Source organism: Erithacus rubecula (assembly GCF_903797595.1).
Source record: "Erithacus rubecula genome assembly, chromosome: 8".
NCBI lineage: Eukaryota > Metazoa > Chordata > Aves > Passeriformes > Muscicapidae > Erithacus > Erithacus rubecula.
In genome coordinates, this window is record NC_136659.1 from 4569005 (window position 1) to 4593540 (window position 24536).

General features: G+C 41.0%; 1 protein-coding gene across 1 annotated transcript in view; it reads right to left on the reverse strand.

The window, feature by feature from the left end:
• CPS1 (carbamoyl-phosphate synthase 1) overlaps nucleotides 1-24536 on the reverse strand; it is a 76022-nt gene that overhangs the window by 8757 nt on the left and 42729 nt on the right. Inside the window, exons 21-32 of the mRNA XM_079310611.1 lie at nucleotides 22733-22874; nucleotides 20988-21053; nucleotides 20430-20493; nucleotides 17306-17487; nucleotides 11729-11927; nucleotides 11146-11209; nucleotides 9238-9313; nucleotides 7247-7324; nucleotides 6161-6268; nucleotides 4899-4988; nucleotides 3568-3738; nucleotides 1012-1086 (exon numbers count right to left, since the gene is read on the reverse strand). Coding sequence (XP_079166737.1) covers nucleotides 1012-1086; nucleotides 3568-3738; nucleotides 4899-4988; nucleotides 6161-6268; nucleotides 7247-7324; nucleotides 9238-9313; nucleotides 11146-11209; nucleotides 11729-11927; nucleotides 17306-17487; nucleotides 20430-20493; nucleotides 20988-21053; nucleotides 22733-22874 — 1315 coding nt within the window. The remainder of the gene's footprint in view (nucleotides 1-1011; nucleotides 1087-3567; nucleotides 3739-4898; nucleotides 4989-6160; nucleotides 6269-7246; nucleotides 7325-9237; nucleotides 9314-11145; nucleotides 11210-11728; nucleotides 11928-17305; nucleotides 17488-20429; nucleotides 20494-20987; nucleotides 21054-22732; nucleotides 22875-24536) is intronic.

The window sequence follows — 24536 nt, forward strand, 5'->3', positions numbered from 1 at the left end:
CTGCTGAAGAAAAAAAAAAAAAAAAAAAAAAAAAAAAAAAACCCCAAAAAATAAAAAAAAGGGACCCCCAGCACTCTGCCTTCTCCTATTGTGGGAGCAAAGGCTTCCAGCAAAATAAATCTCTGCCAGACAGATGTGACAAATTCAAGGCCAGATCAAGTCATGTGTATGAAAAATGTCTGTGAGGAATAACTGAGCATTTTACCCAAAGCAAGTTATTATCCTTATTTCACTACAAGAAAGACTTTCATAACTGTCACACTTTATGGCATTTGTGAATATGGATCTTTCCAACTCATAAAAGTTAATAATCCTTCCTTTATGACCATGGTAATCTCTAACTCTGTATAAAGCCTGGAAAAATAATTCTTGTCCCTAGTTACATTTTTATTCTTTTTTTTTGGGTGAGGAGGTTGTCTGTGTATTCAAATTTGTTCTGAAAATCAGGAAGTCACAGAAGTCACTTGACTTCTTTCTGCCCATTAACTATACTGAAAGGAAATCTTCTGCAATACTGATTTCCAGCACATTATGAAGAGTAAAATAAAGTCATTCTGGAGAGATGTGGGAGACCTAGGGCTGTTCTTACTTTGTGCCTGGGTAGAGCACTTTTTCACATTCAAATGGTAATTTTCCCTAATGAAAACAGCTCCTGAAATCCCCAAGCTCACACCCAACAGAGCAGCCCAGGTTCTGCCAAGTGCCTGGTGATGGCACAGCAGACATGAAGCAGCCTCCCAGAGCCCAACAGCTCCCAGATAAACTCATTTCAGGCTGTCACACAGGTCCAACCCAGGGAGCTGACATGCAGGCAGAGAGGGACATCCAGTGGCTGAAAAAACTGGGTTTTCCAGGACACTGTGGCTTTTACAGCTGAGAAAGATGTTTTCAATTTTCTGAGGAAGCAGCAGATGCCATCACGATTCAGGCAGTAATAAGATCACTTTCAAAGATTCATGATGCTTAAAGTCAACTTGGTTTAGAAAAGAAAAAAGCAAATCTAAGACATACCTCCCCAGTAGAGGCCATTTCACATCTGAGGACTGGGTCAGCATCTCTCAGCCTGGACCAGGAAAACATTGGAGCCTGGTGAAAGAAAGAGGCAGAAGAGAGAAAGAATAAAAATGGGATCATTTAAAAATATATAAAAATTCCAGCTATGCTTGGAAGTGACAGAGAGAGACATTATTTCATCCAAAAAAAAGCAGTGGTCAAGGCTGATAAGCAAAGGACTATTTGGCAAAGTGGCTCCCTTAGCATCTTGATGATGGACTGGAAAAAATAACCATGTGTTCCACCAATAAATCAATTATCCAACTCTTGCATCTGCTCATATTCCAGTGGTGGATTTTCAGTCAGTGGTAGCCTACTATCAGTATAATTTTAAGGACACATTTTTAAACAAAAAGGCTGTGAAGCACTTAATTCATGGAACAAGGAGAGAAACTATCTGAATCCAGCTGTTTTTTCAGAGAACACTGTTCTCCATGAAATGTCACATTTGCAGAAATAAAATTATTCCACAAGAATGCACTTTTTTTTGTGCAAACAAGACAAAACTTTGCAGATTATTTCCTATTTTCCCTCTCCCCCATGCAGAAATATACATTTGTAATGTTTTTTGGCTTTATATGCTAATTGAAAGCCCCCTCCTCACTATTATTTTTAATTTTTAATAATTTATTATTATTATTATTATTATTATTATTATTATTATTATTGCTATTGTTATTATTATCTGAGAAATCTGATCACAACACTGAGTTCTCTAGTCTAATTTGATCTTAAAATAAGAAACATGGAAGGGAGGGAGAAGAACAAAGTCTCTGTTAAAGAACCAATGACCACATGTAACAAACATGGAAAAAATTTCCAACTGCTGAGTAATTTTCTGTAGGGTTTCTCCACATCTAAAACTACAGGAGAAATTCAAAAGGTTCCTCAAAAAATGTTGTGTGTCTTTGTGACTTTTGGATCAGCTTTTTCCCCACTGTAAGTAAAATTTTAACTCAAGAGGAGATATGGCAGACAAGACAGATTATTTTAATGTACATTAAAATAAGGTAACAAGCAGCAAAGCCTTCCACGACCTCCCTAATTTTTTATCAGCCATTAACATGAAAATGCATCACTGGGAGCAGACTCTGCTACTGCAACTAAACCCATTTTTATTTAAAATTCAGTCAGTCATTCCCTACCCAGGATTTATTCTTGGTCAGGCCCTGATACTTGCAGCAGTCTGGAAGCAAACATGGCAAGACATTATTTCAGTCACTAAAGCTCAAACAGTGGTGCTCTAATCCACAAAGGAGCAGTTATGTTGAGAAAGAGGAAAATATTTTCCTATCTTCTTCTAAGAACTGCTGAAGAAACAGGATCCTGTGTCCAGGCAAATACCACTAGCAATAAATTGTAAGAGGATTGAAAATATGATGCATGAATAACAACAAACAGGCTAAACTGGAATATTTTTCAAAGTTTACCATTTCCAAAGGTGCTACCAGGTCTTTATATTTGACAAATCCACACAGAATGCAAGCAGTATAAAAAGCTTTGTGGGGAAGTTTTCAAGAACAAAGCTGGGTTTTCTGTTCTGTAGACAGATTTCCCAGGAGAGACAAAACTCCTGACAGTTCAGCTAAAAACAGTGCTGAAGCCCCAGGTCTAAATAGTAGGAATTTATAAAAATAAATTAGACTCACCAAAAAAAAAAAAAAAAAAAAAAGTCTCAAATTTGAATTTAAGATAATGCTTATCTGTGGCATCAAAATGCAATGCAAAGCTGTATCTAGACTGACTGGCTTGGGACACAAATTTGGCTTGCACTTTAATAGTTTTGAACATTTTATTAGTAGAAAGATGCTAAGTGTTTTCTGCTTCCTCTGTTTTCACTTGAAATGAAAGCTATTAAAGCTTGAAAGTTTCTGTATAAACAATTCTCATTATCATTTGGATTTTCTGCATCACTGTTCTAGATTTTTTATGATTAGGAACTTCAATAGATTTGTTTTTCTTCCACTAAGCATTAAAAAATATCCACCATACAGTTTATTATGTTAGGTTCTATACAAGCTTAATAATTATGGAAAGCAAGACCTTGGTCTTACTGAAATCAAAGGATGCAAGGCTTTCACCCCTATTTTAACCAGTGGTGTAAATAAAGGGGATTATGTGGATTTGACAGCTTATGTCCCAGATCCTGCAACTAAAATGTGGGGGACAACACAAAGTTGAGGATATCCACATGTGTATTATATAGTATTATAAAATAGCCTAAATTTCAGTGTCCAGCTCTGCAAGTGTAAATTTATTATGCAGTTCATTGTCAGGATTCAGAGTAGGTTAGATGCTAAAAATAAAGGAAGATTTCGTTTCACTGGATAATTTTCCTCTGATTTTTCTTTAAAGTTTCCAAACAGTTTATCTTGACAGAAACTACAAAAGGCCAATTTGGTCTTTGGCCAATGAGTAAATTGTCCTCTCTGGGCATTAAAGTACTAATTGTATATTAATGTGTTATGTGCTGGCTCTGTGGTGGGGATTCTGTGGTTCTTTTGGAAACCTTACCTTAATCCCAACATATGTGGATGGAAGAATGGGATGTTCCATTGTGGGGAGGGATGACTCATTAACCTGTTTCCCAATCATCACTTTGGTGGCCACATCAATGAAGTCCACACCCAGAGTCTTGGACACAAAGGGGAATGAGCGTGAAGCCCTCAAGTTGCACTCTATCACCTGGTGGGAGTGAAAAAAGAGGAATATCAAGGTCAGGCACTGTGCAGGGAAGAAATAGATTGATTCATATATTTTGAAATCAGCCCTGAGTCCTCTTGGCAGACTGTCAAATAAGAAACACAGAAATGGGGATCATTATTAAAACAGGGAAGGGGGATGGGCAATGGCCAGCCTGAGATACAAGCAGCCTGTTCTTCAGCTGAGATCCAACTCTACTGTCTGAATATTAGAACTGAGGGGAAGCAGATTCACTCAGAAAATGTGTTTTAGTATATCCTAAGTTAATGTGCAAGAGGCATGGAAACAAATGCACAGGCACTGGGAACAGCTCTGGAAGTCCAGCCTGTTCTTTCTCTGTGGTAATGGCACATCCTGAATGACAGGACTATCCTTATTTCCCTCACCCACGTGTGGAACCATTCAGCCAGGCATGGAAGTACCAGAGAAGCTCTGCAAAGTGCTGAGAAGCCACCTGGGAGTTCAAGAGCAGCAGAGGAATTGCTGTGAGAATAAAGAGGAGTGAAAGGGTAAGAATAGTTAAGGTACAACTGAAAAGCAGGGGCTGCACAGAGAAAGACAGGCACTGCTGTGGGAAAGCAAGGAAGGGAAAACCCTGTTCTCTCCCTGTGTGGAGTTTCTGAATAACCACATGTGAAAGAACAGTAGTACATTTTACTCAACTCATAGACCAAACAGGAATTTTCACCAATTATGCATCTCTTCTGTTTCCTGTCAGGTTTTTCTTTTTATTCACTGTTTCCTCAATCACAAAGTCACAAAGGGTCAGACACCTGCTGTACTCCAGTTGCTAATAGCACTAGTAGGACTATGCAGATAACCATCCTAACAGCTTATAGTAAAGGTTTAAACACTTACATTGTCTTGCTTTCTTTTCAATCCCTTTGAAGGCTTAATTTAACATCAAAACAGTTAAAGATGAGAGAAGATATCAGAGCTCTGCAAGCCCTGATATCCAGTACATGGGATGAGGTGCAGTGCTGTCCTTCCTATTCCAAACTGATAATTTTGGGAAGGACAGCAGCCCACAGTGAAACACAGCTGACAGACAAAGCAAGCAGACTCTTCAACCTCAGTGAGAGATGCAGGACCCACACACCTCAGCACAGCAGGGGCACTGCCACACTCACAGCAGCTCTTACCAGCACATTGTTGCCTTGCACCAAGAACTGGATATTGAATGGACCAGAGATGGCAAAAGCCTTGGCAATCTTTTTTGTAGCAGCTTTCATCTATAAAGAAACAATTTTAAAAAGTGTAAATGTGTGTATGTAGAAGAAATAATTAAGTTCCACAAAATAGCATCATGGCAAAAAATCACTAGACTTGTGGTGGATTTCTTTAAGCATCATCTCTCTCTGCCTTGTTTTTCCTCTCTACTCACATTTTGGCAATAGCACTATTTCAAAAACAAAAGTTTAATTTCCCTAGTAACCTAGAGCCTGAAGTGCCATTTGAGGGCAGAAGTAAAAATCAGGTTTTGTGTGTGTGTGTGTGTGTGAGAGAAAGCAGAGAGGAGAAGGAGAAAAACAAAGAATCAAAGCCTTGCCCTGTAGCAATTCCTACACTGCACACTGGAGTCTTTATGCCTTTCCTGGTGACATAATGAATAATGTTTTGTTATTTGAGAATAACTAATAACTAAGTTTTTTAAGTGTCCTAAAAGTCTTTCACCAACATGCCTGTCCCATCACAGATGAGTGGGAGGTAGGTGTCTGAGTAAATACACTCTGGAACAAGCTGGGAGAAAAGTCTTATTTCCCAGGTGTGTCAAACCTGGGGTTTGAATAGCTTTGCTCCAGGAGATGACTATTTTCAGAAACAAGACTTTGGACATTCTTGGAAACAGAGCTGGAGCATAGATCATTGCATTACAGCTTTTGCTGGTTTCCAAGCAAACCCTTAACAGGATGACACAAAGGGGCATGGCACATTTCATTTAAAAAATGCATCTTAACAACTAACTCTGTATCACAAGGTTTATTCTTGAAAGGGGAAAAAGTCAAGATCAGGTGAGGTTCATTTATCCTGATTTTTTTTTTTTTTTGAAAAGCAGGCAGCTAGAAAGTCATACATCTGACATAATAATTTAAGTACTGTGGGAGAAAAGGAGGTGGAAAGAGAGTCATGGCATATGTATGAATTAGACAATCCTCTATTGCTGGTTCTAAACCAAGGAAACAAAAAAATTCCTATGGGTCTAAAAGTGTGCACTGCTCAGATTACTGGGATACAGTTCAGATGATCAAGCCAATCACAGGGGCACTCTGACATCCTTCACCTGCACATACCACTCTGGCCTTAAAAAATCAGTGGTGATTTGACTTCTCCACTGGTGGTGGAGGGAAAGCAGAGTCAAACCCTCATTTCCTTTTTCTCTTTCCAGTGCTGGTGCAACACATACCTTCTCCAAGGCTCCCTGGCTGATGGTCTGTGTGGGGAACATGAGGGTGGCATCTCCTGAGTGAACACCTGCATCCTCCACGTGCTCTGAAATGGCATGTGAAATAACCTGCACACAGCAGAGAGGGAGCACTCAGTCATTCCACCCTCTCAGAGCCTGCTCCTTCCTCCCAGCACAGCCCAGCCTCCTGAACAGAACTGTACCTCAAATGACAATGGGACTGGAGGAGGACAAAAAGTGAATTTCCCAAAATTTTGAAGAGAATATGCCTGAAGCAGACACTTGGCATATGAAGAGGAGATCACATCAGCATCTTTGCTACTGTGGTTAAGCAAATCAAAACCATGATAAAACCTAGCACAGCCTGGAGATCCTAAGGCTTCCTTCCTATCTCTAACACATGTGGGCTCAGAAGGTGAAAGCTAAGGAGGCTTTAAACCAGCTTCCTAAGTTCTGCTTGCCAAAACACAAAAAAGTCTTCATTCCCCAACAAGAACAAGCATGAGCTAACATCCATGGTGTATTATTTTACCCCCACTCTTTTGTGGTGTTTTAGGCAGAGGAAATCCAGGCCTAAGGATTTAAATTTAATTACCTGCATCAAGGCAAAAAAATCTCAATACCAAAAAATTTATTGTGTTTGCTGGTTAAAAATTAAAATTGAAAAAAGACTATTTCTGTTAATTGCAAAGTTTGTGATTTTTCTTTTGCCTTTGCTGAGTAATGAAAGGCAAGGTGAAGTTACAAAAAAATGGAATAACTGTGGCAATTGCATAACCCATGATAAAATTCTGATGAAAGTCATTTCTGAAGCCAATGATTTTCAAATCTGTTGAAAATTATATTCAAAAGGATTTGTTTACATGGATAAGCAATGCTTAAAAAATAACTGGCTAGATGCATACAGTAAGAGAGGTGGAGCTTTTCAAGCACAACAGTTTTGAGCCTAAGATGATTTTTTCTTGTTTCTTTACTATCCTCTGCATGAATATGGGGCTCTATAGTAAATGGTTCAAACTACACATTTTTGCAGGTCTCAGGTCCTGAAAAAACAAGTTTAATGTTAAAGAAAAGCAAAGTACTTACTCTTCCTGCCTTGGCTACAGCATCCATTTCCACCTCACGGGCATCTTCTATAAATTTAGTGAGTACCACAGGGTAATCCTGCCATCAAGACAAAAAAAAATTATGAAGTTTTTTTAAGAGAGTATTTGTAAACCACCTAGGACACTTTGGAAGCAAAAGACAGGATATCAATCTATTAATATCTTCATTTCCACAGATAAGTGAACTTTGCAAAGATAAAATGGGGGAAACTTGGTAGGATTTCCCCAAATACTGATGCAAAAAGTTTGAGATCTCCATAACAACACCAGGACAAGGAAATTTGGGGCAAAACCATAGAAGTCATGGCACAAAGGAGATAACAAGAAATGCATGGATGCAATGACCTCTAATCCTATCTCCTAAAGACAGTCCTTAATCCCAGGATCAATTCTTCCTTGGTCTGAGCCTCCCAGCCATCCCACTGGACATGGTGCTTCATAAAGGAACTGATCCTTGGCATCCTCAGTGACTTTGTAGAGTGTTTGTTTGCTATTTTAGAGAAATACATTTTATGCAACTGATCCATTCCTTTCTAATTTCTCTGCCTGGTTTCCTAAGTCTCCCAGGGAGAGGTTGCCACAAATTACAGGAACAACCTGTCTTTGACTCCCACTGCCTTCCCTGGTACTCATTGTTTTCCTTCCTCTTCTTCCTGCCTGTCTCTGGGATGCTAGCACACACTTTCACTCTCCTCTAATACTTTCTTCTTCCAGACACTTGCTCCCAAAAACTCTAATCTGCATTCTTCCTGGCCAGCTTTGTGCCTCAACATTTTACCTGTCCCATCCACTATTAACTGCCTATTATTTATTAGAGAATAAAATTAAATAAATGACAGTTTGTGCATGTTTTAAAGGCTCCTCTTGAAAAAATACCAAGCAACTCCAGAAGTTATAAAACACAATTCCTTCCATTTATCAGTGCAAGGGTAAATTCACAGGCAAGGACAATGCTGAAGCCTACACTGTTTCATAAATTTAGTGGCTTGTGTCCTGTTACTTTCTGTCTTGCTGCAATTTTTCAGCTGAAGATTTTATATGTGCACACAACCTTGTTTACTTCAATCTGTCTCAACCTGCATCAGAAGTTTGGAACATTATTGTCAACATAAATGCCATAATGCCACAACACTGAAAGAGCAAAGTCATTAAAACAACAGAACAAGAACCAGTCAGGGCCTTTACCTGGAGAAGGTCTGCTGGATGAAGCAGAACTACATAAGGCTTTGGAACCAGAATAACTAAGACTTTGTCCCACAAAGATGCTCACAATTAATACTGGGAGCTTCTGTGGAACCATTTCTTGCTGAAAAGTTAAACTTGCACCATTTGCCTCATGTACTTAAAAATCTCATGGTTTTGTTCTTGTTCAAGCTTTAACCACCTAAAAATCCTGAGAAAGCAGTAATATGTCTGCCTTCCGCAGCCAGTTATGTTTTCAGAGAGTTCCTCTTTGATTCATTTATTTGTAACTCCAAGATCCCTGGGACAGCAGTGTTTATTGTGCCACTGTTCTGAACAGTGGCCATTAAAAAATAAAATAAAAGAAGAGGAAAAAACCTTCAGAAGAGATGCCAAGATGAAGCATTTAGCTGCTCCAAGGAGCCAGGCAAAACAATAGAGAAAGTGGGTGAAAGATGCTCCTAGTTCTATGTGGTTGGCATAACCTGCCACTGGCAGGTCTGGAAGGGTCCCAGCTCAGTGGACTACATTTATTTACATAATTAAGTGGTCACAAATGTACCTGCAGGTAAAACAGCTGCCTGCTGCTCCTACTCCATGCAGGCATCCTGCTGGGGTCAGTAAAGGATATTTGCACAGGCTCCCAAGTTAGGGAACAAACTGAGGAGCCAAACTCAGCTCCTCTCCAGGCAAGGAAGGGAAAGAGTGAGGAAACAAGGAGATAGAAAACACAGGAAACATGAAACAAATAAGGGCAACACAAATGGAATTGGCAGCACAAAGAGGTACCTGAGAGACTCTGGTGGCTTCTGCTAAGAACTTCTTCATTTCCTCTTCAGTGAATACTACATTCATTGCAGACCCACTGGGAGAACAGCAAAGAAGATAACTCAGGTAAGCTTCCCTTGTGAATTCTAGGGAGAGATCAGTGTTAGGCACCAGGACACAGGCAGAGGTGGTACCCAATTACTCTCCACTATCCTTCCCAGAGAAGACAGGAGACTGCTGGAGTCAGTGAGTCAGAGGTCTCTGAATTCTTCAGAGAGAAATCAGAGTGCAGGGATTGAATAAGTTTTAGAGTGAGTTCTAATGCTTTTAGTAAGCAAGAGCTCTCAAATGCCACAGTAGCAGTGAGTGAAGGGAATCTGAGAGAACATGGCTCCAGAACAAGTGATTCAAGTCCATTTTAATGACAAGAATCTTACAAAAAAGATGTTGCATTTCTACCACTGCTGCCCAACTTCCCCTTTCCTTTGTTGGGCAAGTCCACAGAGGCTGTGGGGAAAAGTGGAAGAAGGATCTATCAGTCTAATCAGCCACTATATCCTAAGACAAATAGACACAGGTACCTAGGTGATTATATCTACCTCTTCAGTTGATATAAATCAATAGAGTTCAAGAAATCCATGAACTTGTGTCAGTAGTACCACTGAGGATGTGAGCTGGTACACACAGAACCTAACTGATGGGGAAAGGCATTTAATTTTCCAAAGAAACAGGCCAGTATTAAAGGCCAGAGGGTATCTGCCCAGAGGATGAAGAAATCCAGCTGTAGACTGCTGCTCTGCAGACAGACCAGGCAGAGGGCTATGCTAGGGCTTTTCACATACTCATTCCTCAAGTTTTACATCCTCCAGTTCCATCTTTCCCCCTGGAGTCCCCCTACCCTGCACTAACACACATGGAATGGGCCCAAAATGGTTTTAATACAGATGGAAACAGGCTAAAATAAGTATTCCCTAACAATCTGGTGAATTACATTAGCAGCACTTTTTACATTATATTTAGCTATATTCAACTGTACTCCTGACAGGAGGACTGCTTTCTAATTTTGCTTGAAACCTTACTGCAAGTCTTAGAGATCAGATAGAAAAGTCTCATTCAGGAGTATCTTCTGCAGGATATTTCCTTCAGAGCTGAAGAAACCCTTTTCCTTTTCTTTCTTTAAAATAAAAAGCGTGCTTGTCCCAAAGCCCCAAAAACTGATATTGAGCTTCTTCATTTTGATATGAGTGTCTTTCATATGAAAAGAATCCTGTCTCCAATTTATTTTCACTTGTAAACTGTGCCCAGCAAACTGTCTCTCTGTGCTGAGTCACCCAGCTATGAAGAAACTTCTCACAGAGAAGAGCAATCATTCACAACTTGTGAGTTTGCCATGTGCTGGTGTAACCTCCTCAAAAAGTCTGTCTGGCTGTTGGAAATGAGGGACTTTGTACAATGTCTGTTTAATGAGAAGCAGCTGCCACAGTGAAGGGACATAAAACATGCCTGTAAGCAGAGAAGCTTGGCAAATAAGAACCTGAATTCAAAAGATGCACTGTCATTTTCTGAAAACAGATGCCCATCTCAATAAACAGCCTCAGCAGGTTACTCTTTTTCCTGGTGGCAAACAATCTTCTGCCTTAATTGTACAGGTAACAGTCTCAGGAACCTGAAAGAATATCCCAGATGGTTTTGGCCTTGAGATATGCAAAAGGTAACACAGCTGAACAGACATTCTTATGATTATGTTCTACCTTTGATCTGTGCCTGATGGACTTCAGGGATCCATTGGCTTTATTAATTGGTTTGAGCAGTTGTCTCATGGGCAGCTTAATGCCATGTGCCCCTAGCACAGAGTTTTCCACACTGAAATTGTTCTCCCTTGTCTCAGAGAGGTTTTTGGAGTCCATACCCCACAATGTTGAGCCTTACCTCAGAACATAGGAGGGCCTCAGCAAACAGGGATAACTCACGGACCTTGCAAATTCAACTGCATCTCTCTAAAGAAAGGGAGGAAAAATATGCTGTGAACAAGAAAATATTCTAAAGTCATTCCAAAATTTCAGTTCTAACTGCATTTGCAGTTTGATGAGGGGAAAGTAGCTGGGGACTGCACAAATAAATTCCTGGTTTCAGAGCTGTCCATAGAGCTTCACTCTATGGGAAAAAAAGAGCAATGCCAACACATCTCTATTCTTTTGAAATCTCTACCTGCTAAAACAGATCTCAAGCCCAGCAGGATATCTAGACTAGCCTGTCAGTGGTGCTAACTTCTGCTGGGTATATAGCTCAGATTGTGTGAGAGGATTTAAAGACATTTCCCTTCCAGTTTCCACTCAGTGCCAGTGCTGCTGTAGCATCACTTTACAGGGATCAAAAAGTTCTTCAACATGGGCAGTAAAAAACTGCCAAAGGCCTTCAGAATCTTGAAGTGTCTCAGTGACTCAGTCCTTCCTGAGCAGATGCACATCCCAACCCCCAGCTGCTTCAGCATTTCCCAGATGCACATCCCAACTTGCCAGTGTGCTGACTGCCTTCCAGGGAGCCTGGGCCACCTGCAGCTCATCCAGGATAGCTGAGAATATGGAACGATCTTCTGCCTGGTCAATCTTCAAAGGGTTTGTGCCAAGAACCTTCACTCCACTCTGGTGCAGTGGTACTGCCAGGTTATTGGGAATCTGCCCACCCACAGAAATAATGCAGCCACTGCAACCCTGTTGGAAGACAGAAAGGAGTATGGTCATGTCCCAGTTATCTTAATAGGAAGAGCTGTCACAACAAAAATCCAGTATTTAGATTATGCCCCTTTTTAGGTTGCTGTGAACAAAGATCATAGGGCCACAAAGATGATCAGAGAGCTGGAGCACATATCCTACAAAAACAAGCTGAGAGAGATGGGGCTGTTCAGCCTGGAGAAGAGAAGCTCCAGGAAGACCACATTGCATCTTCCAGGGCTTAAAGAGAATTTCTTAAAAAAGAGGAAAGTGAGTTCTCAGGTGGGCAGATAGTGATAGGACAAGGATGAATGGTTTTAAACTGGAAGAGGAGAGATTCAGGTTGGATGTTAGAAAGAAATTCTTTACACTGAAGGTGCTGAGGCCTTGGCACAGGTTTCCCAGAGAAGCTGTGGCTGCTCCATCCCTGGAAGTGTTCAAGGCCAGGTTGGATGGGGCATGAAACAACCTGGGATACTAGAAGCTGTTCCTGCCCATGGCAGGGAACTAGATGATCTTTTAGATCCCTTCCAACACAAGCCATTCCATTGCTTTACCATAATTGTGCTGATCCAGAGGCACCCAGGCTGCAAAGTGTGATTTGCACTGTGTATCCTCCCTAAACCAGAAAAATCCTCCTCAACATCACACAAAACTCAGCAATAACTGGAGGTCAAATGCCAAGGGAAACCAGAGAAGTTTGCAGCTCTAAATCCTGCTTGAACCACAGGCTGTTACTTTGCATGTCATGTTTAGGTGCTTCTGCTTTCCCAGTGAGGATACAGCACTGAGCTGACTCGCCTTGCTTTCCAGAGGAAGGGCTCTGCACTAGGAACATGCATTGCACCCCAACAATCTGCAAAGCTAAGGACACATTAAGGGCTAACTCTTTTTATTTTAATCAAGGCTTCTTATTCCTGACTAACTCTTTTTTTCTGGTAGTGCCCTGGATGGTAGCAAGTATTTCAGCAAACTGTCATAGGTGTTCATTTCCACACAGGTTTTCTGTAAGCACTCCAATTCCAGAGGCAGATGGGGCAGAGCAGGTGGCACAGCATCCTCCAGCCACAGCAGAGCATTTCACATCTGTCATTGGGCAGCATCACATTTTAAGTGAGAAAATAATAAACAGTAAATAACAAGAGACAGTTGATCTTGCTTGCTAACACACACTTTCCTACAGGTGCAAATATGGGCTTTTTTTCTTTTTACACAGAAGCCCTAATGCTTTCAAGTACAATCTAGTCAGGTGTGAAAATTTTCAATAGAACAAAAGGAGCACTTTACTTTCAAATTAAAGATTTTGAAACTTTTCCCAAAGGACAATCTGGCCCACAGAACAACTCCAGTGAAGGGCTCTTTTGAACCAAATGTGTTTTATAGTTTTACCCACTTCTAACAAATGAGAAACATAAAGCAAGTGATCCATGGTTTGGCTCTTAAAGATAGTGAAAAAATGTTCTTTTAATTAACAAGTGTGTTTTTCCTGAAGGTCAGCCTCACTGGCTTTCCTGGAAGAGGAATTCCTTCATCAGGGATTTAAAGGGATTTGGAATGGCAAAACTGCAAACTGAGAGCAGGATGGACTGTAAGTGACTGGGCAAAAATAGATGATAAATGCTAGTACAGTCCCCACTCAGACCTGATGTGGTAATGTCCTACCATAATAAAGATACAACAGTCTGGCATTTGAGCAGCACTTACTATTCCAAGATATTTGCTCAGCAAGCTAATATACAGCATGAGATGATTATTCTTCTCCTTTTCACTGTGTAGTCACTTATGGGATGCTTATGGGATGCTGGCCAACAGCAACCATGTGAAAGAGCTTAGGTCAGGCAGTGAAAAAGGACAGGGGCTGTTTGTGCCCAAAAGTGGTTGTGTCATGACATCAGAGCTCACCATCTCCAGCTTGGAAGAGAAATCTATGCCTCAGTGCTTCCAGACCCATCCAAAACAGAGCAACTCCCCCCAGCCCCTGAACTCTTTATCATAACACATGGTTAAGAACCAGAGAGTGAATAAGTAAATCCCTCCTTGCAGCTTGGAAGGAGGGTAACAAGCAAAAGTACCTTTGCTTCCAAGGTCAACTAACATCTTAATCTATCCTTGACATATGTGAAATGTGAAGTATCCCAGCTAACAGCTTCTCCTCAGCTGCTTCTCATTTCTCTCTTTAAAACAATTTGTTACTGTGCATCTAAAATCCAAATACTGCCTACATCAAAGCTGGGATAGAATTAGGGACTTCAGCCCTAAGGAGACAGAGGAGATTCCTTATTCAAGGAGATAGCAAAGAATTATATACTGATTTTTACTCAAGTAGAACCATAAATTTAATCTGCTGCTTGCTTTAAAATTCTGCTGGTTTTTTCCCAAAGCATGTTCCCACCCAAAGAGCAACCACTGTCCTGACAGGGAACATGACTGCTCCACTGAGAAATGTGGGCAGGCAGAAAGGGACCCCACTGCATATCACTTTGTCATCAGCCATATTTTAATTATAAAGAAAATTAATAGCATCCTTGCCATTAGATATCTTTAAAATATATGCAACACATAATCTAGTGAAAAAAGCCTAAGAGAATTATTTTCCCTTTTATAACAAAAATTGCTCTTTTTATTACTACCTTGCTGTTATGTCATTAGTAATAGAGCTGGGGTTTCTTTTTCCCTGAGTTTGAAAACAAATTAGACCATTAAAATTGTACCTAGGAGCCTCCTTTACTTTTATGAATTGTTTCAGAATAATCTCCGAAACAGAAAAAAGAATCAGTAGAGGCCCTCAAGCAGATAGATATTAAAATAAAAAGGGAACATCTTCTCTGGAAACAAAAAGCCAATAAATCTGAGGGAAGGAATTTATTCTTTTTTAAATTATTGTCCTCACAGACTACCACCTAACTGCACATTTGCAGTAAATTAAACTTTCCTCCAATGAACAGCTCTGTTATGCAGAGCTCAGAGTCTGGTGAGTCACTGCAGCTGTGAATGCCAACTGGAGGTTAGAGGACACAAGGAAGTGAAAGAGGGGGGACAGCTGGGTGCATGACTAGGAGAGGGCTGTGAGAAGCTGTGTGCACTTCTTGGTGGGCAGCTTCCAGCTGTCTCAGTCCTGCTGGCAAACTCATTCCTTTGTGCAGCCTAATTTAGCTAATCAGAAAATCAGGGACAAAGCAGTGCACCTATTCACTGGGGCTTCACAGCTGCCCAAACTCTATTGCTAATCCCAACAATGTTTAGGGAGCTGTAATATCATCTCTGCAAAGGGCTCAGGGTTGTGTCCATTGTTGCCTGATGCTTTTACATACAGTTTGCCAATCATCCATGATTTTTCAGTTATGTCCATTGAAACACCAGAGGAGATTAAAAGAACAGTCTGAAATCATGACGCTGTTCATGCTTTGTATATGAAGTTGGGAGAGATGGCTGTCTACAGGATTGGTGAAGGATCTCAGAATCGAATTAATTTTTAACTTGATCTTTTTCTTAGGGGCTGAATTCCAGCTGCATTTGCCTGAGGAAGTATTCTGTTAATAGGACATTAGCATTTGGCTCATCCATTTTTCCAAAGAAAACAATGGAGGTCTGGGCTCTCCCTAGCTCTGCCCAGATTATTTTGTTTTACTCTGTGCAAGCCTATCTACTCCTCAGTTTCCCTACTTGAAAATCAGGCATAATTATACCATTACCTTGTGCCTCTGCTGAAGAAAAGTGGTTTTACTATTGGTATTTACTATTCAGCTTGGGAATTATTAGACAGTAAAGCACTGATTTTGGATGTTTAGGCTCAGACTCTGACAGCTTTCACACCTCCAGCACAAACAAGTTGGTTTTTTTCACACCCATGCCAGAGTAGCAGAATCCTCTGCAAACTCTGGGTACAAGAGGATGCTGCTGTAAGACCTGGAGATTTGCACTGCCTCCCATCAAACTGGCCAAGCCTTGCTCTGACAAGCAGGATAATGCAAGTTGCAATATGTATTCAGTATTCTTTTCACACATTTTTCTTACCCAACTTGCTAATTACTAGCACTCCATGTGGAAATGAGCTCCCTCATCACCTATCTCTACCTTCTCTTTGATCCTGCAGTAATTAGATGTTGTATTTCATCAGTGTTATTTGTCTGACAAACTGTCACAACAGTTTCCTCCACGCCCCTGTGCAGAAGTTCAGTTCTGTTAAGTAAACAAGAGTTCAGTGCTTTTAGAGCTCAGCCCCATGGATAATCCTAAAGCATTCAAAAATCACCCTTTAGTAGTCCAGAGAGACACCCCAGTCTTTTGGCCTCTTGAAAAATCTGTTTTCCAGTAGTAGTCTCCTGTTTTCACATAAATTTTAAAAATAGGTAAAATAACCTGTACAAACAGGAAAATATGAACATGCAATTTAAAAATGGTTGCAGACAGTATTTTGCAAATGGCTGGAGAGCAGAGCCTAGATCCTGGGACAATTTCTGATGTGCTTTGGTTCCAAATTTGGGAATGATCAAAACATGGCCAGATTATAAAACCATTTTAGAAATTTGCACCCATTCACAAAGGAGATAAGCTCAGATCACCAGGAAAAGGAGTCAAGAAAAATCACAAGTTTAACATGATCTCACTTCTGCAAAGTTGGTTCAGCAAGTTACATGGCCAACTCATGCTGAATTTTAGTGCAGATGAAGTTCCTGAAAGCACCTTTAAAAGCCTTAGCAACAAATGCAAGATGAGTGTGTTATCCACTAGAAATCAACATTTTCAATATTGGGGCCAACTGTTTACATTATATGTCCCCTCATTATCATTATTATCCCCTCATTATCAAATATGTCTGGGACTCTCCTCCATCTCTTAGATCAGCACTTCTGAACACTTGAAAATTGCTAAAAGACCAGTCCAATGCCTGGATGAGGAGCTGGAACATTTTATGGTTTGATAGCAATTCCAATGCCCCTCCCTGATCTGTATGCTGGACCACATCCACCTCCCAACTGTACTGCAGAACCAAGCCTGCAAGTTCTTGAGCACTCATTGGTGTGATGCACAGAGCTCCTTCAACTGCTCCAGGTGGAGGATTTGTGCTTCAAATCAAGGGTGTGCTTAAGTGCTAAAACCCAGCAGCCTAAGGGCAGAACAGTTTGTGCAATAAATGCCTGTGCAGCAAATCAAGCCTGCTTGTAAATATTGCACAATATGGCCTCTTACAAAACAATTTAGTATGTATTTGGCATTCTTTATTGAATAGCCTGCTAGGAGCATCAGCAACATTGAGACCCAAAGCAAACTGCTTTTGCTCTCTCCCCTCACCCCCAGCTGCTTCGCAAGCTAGCGACAGGAATTTTGAAAATCTGGCTTGCCTTGTGGCTTTTTATAGTGCTTCTGCTTCTCTTTACCTCATCTTGGTAGATGTCCAGGATCCTTTCCAGTGACAGCTCCTCAAAGTACAGTCTGTCACACTCATCAAAATCTGTGCTCACTGTCTCTGGGTTGCAATTCACGACCACGGTCTTGCTGCCGAGCTGACGCAGCGTGCGGATGCTGGAGACAGCACACCAATCAAACTCCACACTGCTGCCTGCCAGGAGACAGAAAAGTGGGCAAGCAAAGGAAGGATGCAGAGAAGAAAACATAAATAGATATTCTCAGCACTCGAGCCTAAAGAAGAAAAAAAGCCAGCATTGCCTCCTGTCAGCTCAGAGCTAGAAATGTAATTGTCCTCCCATGGAAATTAATCATCCATAAAATGTGAATCTCCAAGCACAACAGGTAAATTGGCTGAGCTGCTCAGGAGTGTCAGACCTCTCTAACATGTCTGTCATCCTGTGCTCATAAACACTTCAGTGTGCTCTTCTTTCTATCCAATCACTGCTGCCCCCCAACCAATGCACTCTAAGATAAACCAAAGAGTGGGATAAACTAAATTGAGTTCCTGTTATTACAATGCTGCTTACTCCAGGAAACACAAAGCATTTGCATAGATGTGGTGTGAAGAACAGAAGACTGAGGTGGTTTTCAGCTTGCAGAAGAGCTAAACCAACAACAGAAGAGTTAGAAGATCTCAGTGGGTTTGATGTTCCTGTACACTGACTCAGCTAAGGCAGATCAGTACAACACTTCTCCAGCCACTCTGTGATCCTTTGATCCTGCTTTAAAGGCTACAGTGGCTATGGCAACACAGTGGGACAAGCACATCCTACTGTCCCAGACCCTGAGTGAGCACTGTGGCCATCTTGAAAGGAAAGAGGCACAGAGGGGGCTTGGGTGGGCACCAGGACTTTGGGCAAGCTGAGCTCCCAGGGTTTGGGCAGTGCTGCAGACTCCAGGGAACACTCGAACTGAGACTTGTGCAAACAGCTATACCCCACAGATTCTATGCTCAAACATCTAAGGTACAAACAGAGAATGATCCATATCAAAGATCATTAAATGGTTATGCTAACAGTCTACAAGAAAACCCTGGCTCATCATGCTGTGTTCAGTCATTAAATGATCATTAACCACTGATACTACTTTTATATATAATTGTGTGACAAGATATGTTAGAAATTTGGTCTGTGCTTAGTTGTTGCCCCCACCCACCAAGTCACAAACTGATGGCTGGCACAGGTCCCTCTCTGACAGACACATGTTGTTTCCCCACTTCTGCCAAACAAGTACCTCAAAAAATGCCTCAACTTCAGTTACAACCCCACAGAAAAGACAGGAAAATCAAATCTGAACCTGGATGTTTCCCAGAAGGGACACCACATGCTCACTGAGTTTTTGTATTCCACTTCCACTACACAGGTATTTCTATATGCAGAAGAAACCTCAGCTTTGGAACCCAATGGTCATCTGGAGCCCTCATCTGACTGCTCCAGATAGAACCCGGGAAAACAGCTGAGCAGCTGCTAAGTGTATTCCAGGCACATCCAGTAATGATCATATCCAAACATGGGAAGAGGGGAGGCAGAAAAGAAATAGTATTATTGGTAATGACTGTGGTGACATAACCAGACACTGCTCCTCAGGAGACAATTACTACATCAACATATGCATGTTTTTGAACTCACTTTCATGTTTCAGTCTATGTGCACACCTTAAACAGAGCACTCTGCTAGCCCAGGCCAGTGATGGAAATAGATTTATACTGTTTTTAGGGCTGACACACATGCAAACCCCCTCCCAGGACAGGAGATGTCCTCCTGGAAGCAGGTGAAGAGTGAGGATTGCTGAGGCTATATGTGTGCAGGAAAGATGTGTTAAAGCAAGCACTGAAGTTCAAGTGTGTGTAACTGCATTGACTCATATCATGTTTCTACTTGGCAACTTAGTTTACAAGAAACTTCAAAGAAACTCACTTTGGTTTGAATAATTTTCTTTCTAAACATAGAATATAGCATGACTTTTGAAATGGCCTCACTTCCCTCAGATATTTTTACTTCTTTGCAGAAGTGTGAACATATTCAACATTTTCCTGCAATATATTTTCAACTGTTTTCAAATAAAAATCCTAAGGGTTGTTTTGGGTTTTTTTAACCTAAAACTTAGCTTTCACAGAGGAAATTAAAAAAATAATGTTACATGTTCAACTTCCATCCAAATCATTTAGCTTCTTCTAACCTGGAAGAGAACACTGAGTTGATCCCACCATTTTCATTTTTTGTAGCCTGTTGAACAGCAGAATCATTCACAAAAAAGAAGCCTAATCATGGAGTGCTGCCCCTGATTTCAGTCATCTCAACATTCACACTGGAAACAGAGTTCAAAAAGACATGTCCTACAAACAGCAAGAGGAGTGCAGCACATGACCTCTCCAATCCAAGCAAAACAAATGGATGGAGTTTTCAATTGCAGCTTTCATAACCCATCACGAGTTCTGGGAGATGCAGAGCAGAAATATTTCTGAACAACAAGCAGATTTTTTCCTTTTCAATAATTACAAGCTATTTGGAGAGTCCCAGGCAAAGAAAAAGTGAAAGTCATCACATACAGAATTCAGCAGTCTGTCTATCCAATACTCACAGCCACGAGGAAACTGTTACTCTGTATAATGATCTGAGTGGGTTGAAAGAAAAAACCACATACAAAGAATTGCTTATATAAAAGCAGCTGAAGAGATCAAAATATTTTCAGTCACCCACACTTACAGCTGTAAAATGCATAGTGACAATATCATGAGCTGGCAGTAAACATATAAGATAGGTATGGGAGCAACAAACTTCTTTACAAGGTATGAGGTTCTTAAGATCTTAACATGAGAAAAAAGTAAGATTAAAAAAAAAAAATCTGTAAAACTTTGTGGAAAACACTAAGTACCAGGTGAAAAGTAATCAAATTCTCCTGCTTTTTTCCAGGGTGTGAAATGAAATCTTCAAGCAAATATAAAATGCAAACCTTCTGTTAGGAATTGATGTTCTGTGCACTGTGCTCTGAAGGGTGTTTTCAGCACATGAGAAGAGGAAGAAAGGAACCACAAGAATATCCAAAGAAGGCTTGAGGGGATAAGGAAAACAGAGAGTTGTAAGAAAGATTTACCTATGTGATATGGTCCACAGCCCAACACCATCACTCCACAGTCATCAAATTTTACATCATGTTCCTGGGAAGGGAGACAAAAAAGTCATTAGGATCTGTACTCCACAGCACCTAACACTGTGCTTTTCAGAATAAACAGCTTCTGGTGTTCAGCCCAAATCCAACAATCTGATCCTTCAGGACTCCAGTCTGATCTTGCTCACTGCAGTGTAAATCAAGAGCAGCTCTCCTAGAATTAGCAGAGAAACAGCACCTCTGATATGGCTGCTCAAGCAGCCTAAGGACCTGTGAAGCTCCATGTAAAAATAATGTTAGGACACCTACCTGTGCATGTACAAGTGACATGTGACAGGCTCCTAACAGCATAGGGGCATAAACAGTAAATGCACTGGATCAGGACTGAAATGAGAGAAAGTTCCAGGCATGCTGTAAGGGGATAATATGTAAAACCATCCACAAGAATTGCTACAGATACCAAGGCATCTGCAAGATTTCCAGAAAAAGAGAAAAAAGAGATCAAACCAGCCAGCAATGAGACTTGTTTCTGAGGGTGCCTACCTGCCCATTGTACGTGACGTACAGGTAGTTAGTCACTGCTGGGTATTCTGCTGCCAGGGTGTCAATCTGTGCAAGAAAAAAAGGGGAATGTGACTTGGCCACTGCAAGAGTTTTGGGGTTTTCTCTTCTGCCTCCTTCCCTTTCTACTGCTGTTCCACTCCTATTATTTCCCCATCATTTCTTTCCTCATAAGGATGTGCCCCGAACTGTGCCATTAATGCAGCTTATGCCTGGCCTTGCCCCAACCCTACAGTTCAGTCAACACAGCACTCTACCATCTCTTTCTAAGCTGCAGTTTTAGCTCTGCACCTCTTTGGTGAAACACCTGCACAGCCCAGGAACTTCCCCTGCTTGCCAAGGCTCTCTAGTCTGTTCTAGCCATCACTCTCTAGTTTGTAAAGCAGATTACAGAGATTCCTCCAGGTCTTCTGTCCTTTATAAATAGATGTCTGGAATCTTCAGACTCTACTCTTGACCCCATCTTACTCCAAACACATACATGATATCACTAAGAAATCTTGTGGAGTGGCAGCTCAATGACTATGTGTTTATGTCACAATATAATTCGTGCTTTGATAATTAAATGGTACACAAAGTAAGAGTGATTTTACACCACTTTGTATGTAGTTTTCAACAATTTCTTATGTAATTAGTCACCAGAAAGCCCAGAAGAATAATTTGCCCACAAGGCTGTTCAAAAACTATTTGTGTCAACTACTAACCAGTAGTAACCAGTCAGAGTCACCAGCAACTGCTGAAGTTCCCTGAATGACCATCTGAAACACTCCTAAGAGACTACTGAATAAGGAACAATATGAAAGAAGTCTTGACATGTATTTTTATGCTATACTGCTGAAAAATCTGCCCAAACTTCAAGCCCTTCCAGGAATCCCCACTGGCTGTCCAAACCCTTGTCAGCCATGGAGAATGTGACCTCACATCATTAGCACCATGTGCTCTGTTGCTCATTATTGTTGCTAATACTGTGACTTGTACTTCATGGCCCAAGAAGAAATATATGCTTTGAAGGCACAGAGGCAGGCACAGGTAGAATGACCTTATTAAGTGTGCACACAAATCAACCCAGTGCCATATGCAGCTGAAAGAACACAGTGCAAGACCAGGCATGTTTCTGTGACCAGGTGAGCCACAGAAGAAAAAGAGCAGCTGGGGAACAGAAGAACATCAAACTGGGCCTGAGGACACAGGTGAACTCTTTCAGAAACATTCAATAATTTGGGTTGGTTTTTTTACCCTCTTTAAGGACAGTAAAACAGCTGGTGGCAGTTTAATACCAACATACCTTAAATTCAACAGAGCACCTAGTGACACTGCCATGAATACCAGATGAGCTCATTAGGCTCATGCTATCACAATGAATAGCAAGTGAGCCCATAACAATAGCACACTTCAAATCAAGTATTAGCCTGTACAAATTTACTACAAGAGAGGAGAGATATGTTCTTCATGGTCCTACCATGGTGGGCCAGCATTTTCAGCCTTTTCCCTCAGTCACATGTGTTTCTCCCTCAGCCACAAAGAATATGAATAAGAATATTCTGAGTCTCTCTTTGAGAATGTTCATGGCATTACACTGATGCCTGCAGTGCAGAAGGAACAGCTACATGGGTGAACTGTGCTCTCCTCATGTCAACATCTAAACTCCTGAGGGTGTTAACAGAGCCAGGGGTTTCTAAAGACACAGAGGTCTCCTGCCACTCTTGGAAGTGATGTTTCTCACATACCTGTTTCACCCAGGGCACTATATTCTTCTTCAGCCTCAGCTGGCGGCACTGGACTTCAGTCAGGCTCAGGCATTTCCCAATCTGCTTGTCAGAAAACCCCATCTGTTTGGCTCTCCTCAGTGTCTCTTCTGGAATTGTTTTGCTGGGATTAAATAAGAAATACACCTCTTAAGCATGAGGCTTTGCAGGAATAACTAGAAGATACATAAATGCTTTTGTCTCTACACTGCTTAGAGTTGCTATAGGATCATGCACTTGAAGGCAAGAAATGGAAGAAGACTCAAACATAAAACATCTTTTTTTGCCCTTGGTGCCCCTCTATAGTAGTCTGCAGGCAGGCTGCAAGCAGTAGGAAGTAAAACACTTATCTTCCCTGCATTTTTGAGACAGGAATCAGTGACTCATGAGATCCATCAGGCTGTACCCACATTAGTTTAACACAACCTGGCTTTCATCTTTTCTTTCCCCCTTCTCTGCTCAACTATAGGAGAGGAGAGTAAGTGAATAGTTTTTGTGTGTGCCTGGCTTCTAACCAGTGTCAAACCCTGACACCACAACAACTGTATGGTCATTTACCATTTCAGCCTCCACAGAGGACCTACAGTGATTCCTGTTTAGGATTCAGTATCCCTACAACTCCATGCCCAAACTTAATATCTCCCTTACATTCTTCCTCTCAGTCTAAATTTTAAACCTAGGCCTCACCAGGCTGAGCTGGACCAACAGTTGTGCATGTGCATCCATCTCCTGCCTCTCATTGCAGCTGCCCACTCCACTCAAAGGAATTAAATTCTTGAAGCTCTGGGATGAGCCATTCAGAGGCACAACTGTGTCCTGACCCTGTGACCACTGTGCTGAGCTGGGAGACATGCCTACAATTTATCCCAACCAAGTTTTCTTTCTGTTGCTGAAGATGTTCTGCCTACCTTCTGAAATGGCCAGTCTTTGGAAAAAAGCATCTCACTTCAGAGATACTTAGCAGAAATGACCTTTAGAGGTCACACAAAAGGTAGTTTTTTTCTTGTAACAATCTCAACATACCGTTTTCCATATCTTAGTGTTGCTTCTTGAATTAGGAAAATGGAGAGGGGGGACTGACCAGGTAAAGCAGGGGTACTTTTTTGATTTCTTATTTACAACCAGGATCTCCCAATGCTTCCATACATTCTTGTTCTCCTGGTTTTGCTTTTCTGAAGTCCTAGTTTTTGCTGTTTATTTCAAACACTTGTCTTCCCACCTGCCATATCTGAAGATCAATATTTTCCTGTCTATTTTGCTCTTCATAGTTTTATCTTCTCCATTCCCTCTACATTCATTCTACTCTTTTCTCTCCTACTCTTCATCCTTTTGTTTTGACTCCACCCTTACAGTTTCTTCCTCCCTCTCTTTCTAAGCTACCTTTTCTAAGCTTAGCTTTTGCAAAAACATAAAAAAGCCTGTACTTTCATCAGCAGTTCTGCTTTACACCTTCATTGCCAAGAGCATTATTGCCTGCCCAGTAAATCAATATTTTTCCAATAAATCAATTTTTTATGAGCAACCAAGCTCTGAATAAGGAAAAAGGAATGATTAACAAACAAGCGATTTTCCTAAATCAGAGTTTTTGAATTATGTCCTTTGCTTGATGGTATTTTTAAATAAATACTATTATTTTATTTGTATGGGAGAAGAGGGGTAAAACCATTTTATTTGAATGTGTCAGGAAACTGAAGCATGAAAAAGAGTCATTGGACTGGATTTTCCACCCTGGCTTGAGCACAGAGCAGCTCTGCTGCCCTCAGTCAAGTTAGGCTGGTGTGAAACA